At 34.6% G+C, this 11,105-nt stretch overlaps 1 protein-coding gene across 7 annotated transcripts in view; it reads right to left on the bottom strand.

Annotated features, from left to right (window-relative positions):
- Zgrf1 (zinc finger GRF-type containing 1) overlaps positions 1-11,105 on the bottom strand; it is an 83,672-nt gene that overhangs the window by 37,207 nt on the left and 35,360 nt on the right. For 6 of the 7 annotated variants that reach the window (XM_048813747.1, XM_048813750.1, XM_048813745.1 and 3 more), the window contains 3 exons: positions 5,576-5,696; positions 2,994-3,619; positions 1,405-1,543 (listed from right to left, as the gene is read on the bottom strand). In XM_048813747.1, the coding sequence (XP_048669704.1) occupies positions 1,405-1,543; positions 2,994-3,619; positions 5,576-5,696 (886 nt within the window). The remainder of the gene's footprint in view (positions 1-1,404; positions 1,544-2,993; positions 3,620-5,575; positions 5,697-11,105) is intronic. The other variant, XM_048813749.1, reaches the window with a different exon arrangement.

Raw genomic sequence — 11,105 nt, forward strand, 5'->3', positions numbered from 1 at the left:
TTTTTTTTTTTTTTTTTTGACCATATTTATCTCTGGTTGAAGAAGTTGCAAATGATTTTCCCCCTGATTTATACTTCTACATATGTTAACAAATTGCTGAAATGAACACAGAAATTTTATAATCATAATATCAATATCTTTTTTTCAAAAATGAAACTGAACAAATCAACATTAAGGGATCTGTTTTTTTTTTAATTTTGATTTGTTACATATGACAACAGAGTGCATAAAATTCATATTACACATATAGAGCACAATTTTTCATGTCTCTGATTGTACACAAAGTAGAGTCACATCCTTTGTCTCTTCTTACGTGTACTTAGGTTAATGATGACCATCGCATTCTACCATCTTTCCTACTCTTTTCCCTCCCTCCCCTTTTCCCCTTTGCCCCATCTAGAGTTCATTTAATCTTCCCATCCCCACTGTCCCACAGCATATTATGGATCAGCATCCTTAAATCAGAGAAACCATTCGGCATTTGGGTGTTGGGGATTGGCTAAATTTCACTTAGCATAATAAAGGAATGTTTTAAATAGACAAAAATAGAAGCTAAACAAGTCACTTATATTGTTATAAAAAATATTTGATTTTTCACAATTTTGCATCACCCAGGGCCAAACCACTACAGAAAGCCCTCTCTCAGTCAGAGTCCTGCTTTTCCATACTCTCTGGAAATACTTCTATTTTAAAAAATGAAAAATTATGAGGTTGGGGCGGTAGCTCCGTGGCAGAGCACATGGCTAGCATGTGCGAGGCACTGGGTTCGATTCTCAGTACCAAATAAAAATAAACAAATAAGCTGGGCACAGTGGCTCAGGAGGCTAAGATAGGAGGATTGCCAGCCTCAGCAAAAAGTGAAGCACTAAACAACCGAGACCCTCTCTCTAAATAAAATACAAAAAAAAAGAGCTGGGGATGTGGCTCAGTGGTCAAGTGCCCGGTACCCAAAAAATAAAAAAATAAAGGCCTGCTGCTCATACACAACTACCAAAAAGAAAGAAAAACTATAATTTTAAAAAGATAATTTTTAAAATTTTATAATTTTTCTGGTTTTTTTTTAAAGAGAGAGAGAGGGGTTTTTTTTAATATTTATTTTTTAGTTTGCGGTGAACACAACATCTTTATTTTATTTGTATGTGGTGCTGAGGATCAAACCCAGCACCTGGTGCATGCCAGGAAAGTGTGTTACCGCTTGAGCCACATGCCCAGCCCTCATTTTTTGTTTTTAAAGCTCTATTTTGATCAAAAATTAGAATAATGGTTACTGTCAAAAACAAGTAAACACGTAGAAAACAAATCTGAAGTGGAGAATTAATATACCTGAAAATTCAGAATACACTTTCCCATAGTTCTATTACACTAAGTGGCCATCAGAATAAAATAAAAATATAACAGTCATACCTATGATGCAAGAGGTAAAGGTTTGCTTATAATCAGCTGGAGACTGAAAAACAGTTGGTATGTGAATCTGCCTTTTGGGAAGATAAGCACATTTTACTTTTTGTCCACTTGGGAAGCATAGCTCCGAGCGGTTTATCTCCTGAAATGAAATGATTCAATTATAAAAGCTCCAAAAAAAAAAAAAAAAAAACAGTTTATCATTGAGGAAATTATTTTTTATAGATATGTTTAAGAGGGCTGGGGATGTGGCTCAAGCGGTAGCTTGCTCACCTGGCATGCGCGGGGCGCTGGGGATGATCCACAGCACCACATAAAAGTGAAATGGAGACATTGTGTCCACCAAAAAACTAAAAAATAAATATTAAAAAATTCTCTCTCTCTTTTTTGTAAAAAAAAAAAAAATAGATATGTTTAAGAAAATATACTAACTTTACTTTTGGTTTCTTGAGTCCATGAAAATTGTTTTCTAATTTTAAATGAGAATACAGATAGAGCCAGAATAACAATGCATAAGACTTTTAATTTTAAATAACATTTTTGGCTACCTCTTAATAAGTCCTTGAATTTTTTTTTCTCTCTCTCTCTTTTATTTTTTTTGTTTATATATAACATTAGGGTTAATTTTGACATAACTATAAAGACATGGAACATACTTTGCTCTAAGTCAGACCCTAGTACTTCCCTTTCCCTCCCTTCCTCTCACCCCTTGTTCCCTTCTCTCTACTCTACTGATCTTTCTGCTACTTACAGTTGCTGTTTTTTCCTAATTAGTGACTTGTATAATAGTGAGATTCACTGTCATATATCCATATATGTACATAGTAAAGTTAGGTCAGATTTATTCCACTTATCACTTATCAGATTTACTCCCTTATCATTTCCTCAATCCCCTTCTTCTACTCTTCTGATCTTTCTTCTATTTCGGTGGAATCCATCTTCCTCTTTACCCACCCCCCCCTTATTTTGATTAGTTTCCACCTTTCAGAGAAAACATTCACCTTTAAATTTCTTGGTCTAGCTCATTAATTTTTTAATTTTTTTTTTTTAGCCAGGAAAATGTAACTGAATGGATCATTGTATATCTCTATTTCTTGTTATAACTATAATAAGAATTATAACAAGGGGCTGGGGATATAGCTCAGTTGGCGGAGTGCTTGCCTCGCATGCACAAAGCCCTGGGTTGGATCCCCAGCACCACACACAAAAAAAAGGAATTATAACCAGTGTATTATAAATGTACCATTACCCTAACAATAATCCAATTGAAAAATTGACTTCATAGTCATAAATAAAAACAAGAATGGTACTATTTATATTGGAAGTAGTCATTTCTAATACAGAAATAAGAGCTAAATTTATCAAATACTTATTATATGGAAGACATAGCACCAGATAATTTCAAACATACAATTTCATTTAACGTTCACAACTAGTAGGGAAGACTTTAAATCAAAGGAGATGACGTAACTATAGGTAGAGCTCTAGATCAAAAAATCCATATATTCCAAAGGTGAAATTGCACCTGTGTTTCTTTTGTTGAAATTTAGGCAGCAACTATTGGATAAAAAGAGACTGGTGCATTTCCTCACCTGTAAATCCTGTGCACTGTAGTTGTAGCAGGTGGACTTTCCTAACACATTTTGACCCTCCTCAGATTTGGAAGTCTGCTTTAAACTCAAAGAAAGTGCATTCTTTCTGGAAACCAAATCTTGACTGCTAAAACCTTGCTGCTGTTGATAGAGCATGCCTTTTATCATTTGCAAATGCACAGAGTCTAAAGAACTTTCATTCAGAGCTTCACTCTGCCCTTCACAGGAGTCACTAAAATGCATCCCAGAAATAGCCTCATTGAAGAAGCCATCTGTTCCTAGATCAACTCTGTTTGGAGTAGTCAAGTTACATTGGGATGTATTTTCATATTTTAGCCACTTGCTTTGAGATTTTGTATTGATCAGTGAAACATCCCCTGGAGTCATTTTCATAGCTTCTTCAGAGAAAGTTTCACTTTGGTCCTCAGACCCAAAGCTAAAGGGAAAAACTGCTGACTCTTCCTGCAAGTTGAACGTGGGGAAACCAGAAGACTCTGATGTGTCACAGTTGAACACAAATGAATAAGAATCTAAGTTAGGCAGTTCAGGAGAAGGAACTCCGGCTCTACTTACTAATGGGGGACGTTGAAGGTTTTTATTCTTCGGAGAACTAATTTTTTTCATTCCTGAAAGAAAATAATGCTGATGCTGATTAAATAGAAAATGTACTACCAGTCATCACCAAGGCTAAAGTACCAACTTGCTCTATAAATAATAAATATATATATATATACATATACACTTAAGTATATGCATATATATTTTTATTTCATTTAAAAATGGTTTTAATCTCAAAAATAAAAATTTCAAAGATATTTTACAGATTTTAAAACTTTAAGACTGATAAACTTGAAGTACTATTTTTTTTTAACTAAGGATTTTTTTCCTAAAATTCTGATATTATATTTATATAGAACTAATGGTTTCAAAGCATTTCAAAGCCAAGAAAGGATATATCATTCTCATTTTACAGATGAAACCAAAGGGGCCCAGAAGTAACTTATCTGCCAAGTGGCAGGATCATGATAAGAACCCAGAAAAAGGTTTTAATATTTATTTTATATTCATTCTCCAGAGACTGAATTTCATAGCTCACTTATGACTATGTGATTGTAACTTCCTTTATATGTTTATTATATTCATGAATGATCATGTTACTCTTCAGCATAAAGATATTAGCTTTATTTTGATCTATTAGAATATTATAAGAATACAATTCTGATAAACTCATGGCAGATTTTTGCCTGAATGAGTTTTATAATTCCTCCTATCATCAGCTTTGGTATAAAGAGGCTCCTAGAAATGTAAGAAGCAATTAATATTTGTTGAATACTTAGAAATATAAATAATACTGTGTGGAAACTATGAAAGCTTAAAGTTTTCATCTGACAATGCTATAGATTCTTGTTGTATAGTAACGTACCTTTCAGACAACATTTCTGTTTTGTGGGAAATAAATTCTGGAGATCATTTGGGAAATAGTAAAGCAGTAGGTGAGTCAATGAATATTCTTTTATAAACTGCTGTGTTGTAATTCTAACAAGTTGGTCAAACAATACTGACAGAAAATTTAAAACTCCAATAAGGAAGTGAAAGATTGATGGCATAACTATAAAAATCATGTTAATCCCTTGCCATTACACTTATTGTAAAATACCTGCTCCTTCCATTCTGACTCCAAGCCACCTACTCATTCACATAAAACTTTTTTACTCTTTATATCACCCACTTATAATAAAAAAATTTAAATATAACATCATCCTCACCCAACATAACTTCTGAATGAAGGGAATATATATTGATGAGATGATAAGAAAAGAGAGAGGAAGCCCAGCACAGTGGTGCATGCCTGTAATCCCAGCAACTCTGAAGGCTGAAGCAAGAGGATGGAAAGTTTGAGGTCATTCTGGGCAACTTATGCTCTGTCTAAAAAATAAAAAGGCTTGGGGATTTACCTAAGTGAAAAAACATCCCTGAGTTCAATTCCCAGTATCATTTTTTAAAAAAGAAAAGGAAAGGAGAAAGAGGAAAATAAAAGTTAGTGGAAGACCTATAGAATAATAGTATACTTATTAAGAAGCAGGAAAGAATTTACAAGAATCAAAATATATGAAAACACTGAGGCCTGAGAGTGCAATGATGATATCAGAAGTTGAAGAGTTTCTTGATACTGCCAGAATCCCAAAGCAAAAAAGGAAACTAAGGTTATGCTAAGGTCAACCATCAGTGTTGAGGAGACATTTGCAATGAGTCATTCCTCCAAGAGAAAAAGTGGTCATAGAGAGGTTACACTGTGGAGTTACAACTGTGAGAAGTGTCAAAGACATTTTCAGTGGCATGTGATAAGACAGTTGGAGTGAGAAGTAAGAAGGAACTAGAAGGGAGTATTGTAATTGAGACCACTATCTAAAATAGAAAAAGTCAAAAGAAAGAAAAGATGTGGGAAGGCCTCAAGGGCTATGATACTGAATCTAGTTCCAAGATATTTTTGGTTAGTAACTATCTCTCAAATAAAAACTTCACTACATGGACTAATAGTGATTTGAGTAATATAGATTCCAAGCAGAGAAAGTCAAGGTCACCAGGTGAAGTTCTTGCTTTCAGGGACTCTTCAGAGAATTCTAGAACATCTTCATTTCTTGAGTTCAAAGAAAAAGTAGAAACAGGACTCAATGTAGAGAACTTTTGTTCTGGTGACTTCACCTATAAAGAAAGAAGAAACAAAATAACAGACAAAAATCTTAATACATTTTTTCCTTATAGTTTGAATGAATTTTAGTAATTTACATTATAAAAATAATGATTTCAGGGGCTGTGGTTGTGGGTGTAGCTCAGTGATAGAGCACTTGCCTTGCATGTGTGAGGCACTAGGTTTAATCCTCAGCACCACATAAAAATAAATAAATAAAATAAAGGTATTGTGTTATCTACAACTAAAGCAATTTTTTTAAATAACAATAATGATTTCAAGCACATTCTAAAGCTATGGTGAGAGCAAATTATCATAAAACTTCCTTCAAAAAGGACAGGATAATTCATTAAAATCAACAATAATAGAAGTAAAACAGAACACAGGGGCTGGAGTTGTAAACATGTGTGAGGCACTGGGTTCAATCTTCAGCACCATATAAAAAAATAAATAAAACAAAACAAAGGTATTGGGTCCATCTACAACTAAAAAAAAAATTAAACAAACAAACAGAGAATACAAAGTCTTCAGATTTATTTGAAGTGTGTCCAATTCTCATTAAGAGAGAATTGGATTATGAGGATTTGGTTCTAAAGATCAGTTACTACCGTGAGAGACTCAGGTTTCATATTTGGACTTGTGAAAGTTTAAATTCCTACACATAGTTTTCTCTTATGTCCTCAGATCTGGGGTTTATCTATACTTGACTGAAACTTCAACACATTGTTCCTCAATAAGTGACTTTTTAAATATATCCCAATTCACTATTATTTTCATTAGATCGGCCTTTAATTTTGCTGATGCTAATTCCAGAAATAAACCATCTTAAAAGCTAATATGATGATCATATTTAATATGTTTGTATAAACAGAATTTAAAAATAGACATTTAGAGATGTTAGGAGTGGATTCTGATAGGAGTGGGATCAGAGGCTGTTTTACTTGTAATTTCATACTTTTCTGAATGGTTTGAACTTATAAAAATAAATATGCTTGTATGTATGTATGTTCATTTTGTTTCTTTTTTAATAAATATACAATATACATTTATACATTTAGGGTTGGGGTGTATCTGTGCTTGCCTGGCAGGTGCAAAGCTCTGAGTTTAATCCCCCGTACCACCAAAAAAAAAAAAAAGAAAAAGAAACCCAACAAAACCAGAAACTACACACACACACACACACACATATGTACATATACATTTTTTTAAAAAACATTTTCTTGATTAGCTACTGGGTTTGGGGTGTTGTGCTAGGAAGTAAGAATGAGAAAATGAATATTCATGGTCTCCACGAAAGGCGCTCATTCTAGTGAAAGATACAAACAAATGGGAAATTATAACTTGATCAACATGACAATAATAGCTTTTCTATATTATCAAATTCTTACTATGTACCAGGGACTGTTCTGAGCACTTGCTATTGTTAACTTTAATCCTCATCATAGCCATATGAAGTATATACTCTTATTTCCCTTATTTTGCAACTGATGGAACTAAGAAAAAAAGCAGAAAACAGTAGACTTGCTTAAATTCATCCAGCTTATACACAGCAGAGTTGGGAATTTAAAACTGGGCAATTTAGACTGCATTTCCCATTGGATAAAAATTACAATAAGAGAAAATGCTGATTGAATATTCTACCGTGTTCCCCTACTCCTACTACCTTCTCCACAAACTTGCCAGAATTCTTTTTAAAATTTCAGTTCAAGTATTTAACCTCTCTGATCAAACCCTCTAATGGCTCTCAGACTCTTTCAAAGTACGAGGCAGCTCTTCAAGTGTCCTCTGTGGCCCTATCTGACCAGTCTACTTTCTACTCTTTTGTTGGGGGTAGGAGGTGGTGTCAGGGGAAAGTACTGGGGATTGAACTAAGGGGTGCACAACCACTGAGCCACATCCTCAGCCCTATTTTGTATTTTAGAGACAGGGTGTCACTGGGTTGTCTAGTGCCTCACCATTGCTAGGGCTGGCTTTGAACTTGTGATCCTCCTGCCTCTGCCTCTGGAAGCGCTCGGATTACAGGCATGCACCACCAAGCCCGGCTTCCTGCTCTTTGACCTCACTTCTACCACTCTCCCTCTCGCTCATTCCTAACTCACTCCACGGCAGCCCTGCTGTTCTACAAACTGACCAGCCTTCTCTTGCCTCAGAACCTTTGCATTTGTTATTACCTGTGCCTGGAATATTCTCCCTTCCTTCACCTAGTTCTCTACTCCAATGTTATCTTACTGAAGAGGCCTGACCTTACCTACTTAAATAGAACTCCATCCTCACCTGCATTCCCTAACTTTCTTACATAGCTATATGATTCTCCTCAGCACCCAAAACCTTGAGTAGTGTATATTTTCATTGTCTGTCTCCTTTTACTCCTCCTTTATGAGGACAGAATTTACCTGTTTTATTCACATGCTTATCTTGATAGTGTAACATAAAGAAATGTCTGCTGAATGAATGACTGACTAAATATGCCATTCTTTTTCATGAGTTTGCCATAATGTCAATTTTCTTACCTCTCACTCATTCTTTGTTTCTCTAAACTGTTTTTTACAAAACCTTACCATTTAAATGAAACTGATCTTGCCAAGGTCACCAATGACCTCTGAGTTGCTAAATGAAATAGGATATATTTCTGTTCTTATTTTATTGGCTATTTCAATATTTTATTGATCTGTCTCCATTCTGAGAAGGGGAGATAACCCAGGCTCTCTACTCTCTATACTTTTTAAATAAATCCATCCATTCCCATTGCTTTAAACTTTTCGTTGTGCAAATAAATGTACAAACATCTTCTCTGGAACAAATCCATGTACTCTAATATCTCTACTTGTCTTTTTCACAGGCATTCCTTATCTCTGTCTACATACTCACCAAAGCTGCTGCTCCCTACTATGGACAGAATTATGTGCCCCCCAAATTCACATGTTGAAGCCATACCTCTCAATGTGACTGTTCTTAGTGACAGGGCCTTTAGAAGAAAGCTCAGGCAAATGAGGTCATAAGTATGAGACCCTGATCTGATATCAGCAAAGACATCAAAGATCCCTTACTTTCTTCTTTATATGTGTTTGCACACATGCTCTCTCTTTCTCTCACCCTCCCATTGTTCTTCTCTCTCTGCCCTCTCCAAGGCACACAACAAGGAAAGGCCATGTAAGGACATAGCAAGAAGGCAGCCATCTGCAAGGCATGAAGAGGTCCTCACCAGAAATTGAGTCATCTGGAACTTTGACCTCAATCTTAGGAAAGTCTCTTCAAAAAATGATGCAGGAAAATGGATATCCATATACAGAAGAAAGAAACTAAAAACTATGCAACTGGTAAAATAAAATGGGAAACATTGTGGAACATTGGTTTGGGCAAAGTTTTTTTTTTGATATGACCCTAAAAGCATAGGCAACAAAAGAAAAAACTGACAAATGGGGTTATATCAAATCAAAAAGCTTCTACACAGTAAAGGAAACAAGAGAGTGAAGAGAAAACCTACAGAATGGAAAAAAATATAAACAAAATATTTATTCAACAAGGGATTAATATCAAGAATATATTACTCAACAGCAAAAAGTAAAATAATCTGATTTTAAAATGGGTAAATAATCTGAATAGACATTTCTTTAAAAAAAAATAATAATCCAAATGGCCAACAGGTATATGAAAAAATCCTCAACTTTATTAACCATCAGGAAAACAAAAATCAAAACCACAATGGCATATCATCTTTGCCCCAGTTAGAAGGGCCATTACAGAAACACACACACACACACACACACACACACACACACACAAATGCTAGAAGGATGCAAAGGGGAACTCTTATCCACTGTTAGTGGGAATGTCAATTAGTAAAACTATTATGGAAAATATTAGAACAGAACTATGAGATAACCCAGTGATCCTATTACTGGGTATACAGCAAAAGGAATTGAAATCATCATGTCAAAGAAACATCTGTACTCCCTAAGTACTGCAGCACTATTCATGATAGCCAAGATAGGTATATACTGATGGATGGATGGATAAGGAAACTCTGGTGTACTCACACAATGGAATATTTTCAGCCATAATAAATGATGAAATTCCATCATTTGCAGTAATATGGATAGAACTGGAGGACATTATGTTAAGTGAAAGAAGTCAGGTACAGAAAAACAAATAGCACACATTCTCACTTATATGGAAACTGAAACATTTATTTTATAGAATTAGAGAATGCAATAGTGGTTACCAGAGCTTGGGAAGGGTTTGGGGGAGAGAAAAGGGGAGATGATGAGAGGATGGCTAACGTGTACAGAGGTACAGCTAGACAGGAGAAATAATTTCTAATATTCTATAACACAGATGATGATAATAGACAAATTAATTGAATATTTCAAATAGCTAGTAAGATTCTGAATGCTTCCAACACAAAGAAGTGATAAATGTCTGAGATGACAGATATGATAATTACTCATTATATATCGTATACATGTAATGAAATGTAACGCCAAACCCCATAAATATGTATAATGTCAATTATAAATAAAAATACATTTTCAAAAATGAATCAAAAATAAGTCTAAGTGAAGATGAAGAAGTTTTAGAGATCTGTTTTTAAACAATGAAAATATGCTTACTACCACTGAATTGTATACTTAAAAATGGTTAATATGGCCAGATGCAGTGGTATAGGCATGCAATCCCAGCTACTTAGGAGGCTGGGGCAGGAGAAGAGAAAGTTCAATACAAGCCTAAGCAATTCAGTGACACCCTATCTCTAAATAAAAAGGGATGGGGATGTAGCTCAGTGATAGAGCACCTGCCTATCACACATGAGGCCCTGGGTTTAATCCCCAGTAATACCAAAAAAATAAATAAATAAAAAGAAAGGCATAGCAAATAATTATATAAAATGAAATAATTTAAAAATCTAAAACTGGAAAAAAGTGGTTAATATGATAAATTTTATGATATATGTTTTTGCCACAATAAAAAGGTTGTTTTAATGTTTTTCAAAGTCTAAATAAGGGCTGGGAATATAGCTCAGGTGGTAGAGTGCTTGCCTCACATACACAAGGCCCTGGGTTCAAACCTCAGCACCACCAAAAAAAAAAAAAAGTTGAAGTAATAAGGTATTCTATAATGTTTAACTGACTACTTTTCTTCTGAGTGCCATATAATGATAGAGTCTTAAAATGATAGTATTTGGGGGCTGGGGTTGAAGCTCAGTGGTAGAGCACTTGCCCCGCATGCATGAGGTCCTGGGTTTAATCCCCAGTACCCCATATAAATAAACAAATAAAAATAAAAGATATATATTTTTTTTAAAGAAATATTTTTATTTTTATTTTTATTATTTATTTTTTTATTTTTTTTACTTTTTGGCGGACACAACATCTTTGTTTGTATGTGGTGCTGAGGATCGAACCCGGGCCGCACGCATGCCAGGC

This window comes from Marmota marmota, unplaced genomic scaffold (genome assembly GCF_001458135.2).
Source record: "Marmota marmota marmota unplaced genomic scaffold, marMar, whole genome shotgun sequence".
NCBI lineage: Eukaryota > Metazoa > Chordata > Mammalia > Rodentia > Sciuridae > Marmota > Marmota marmota.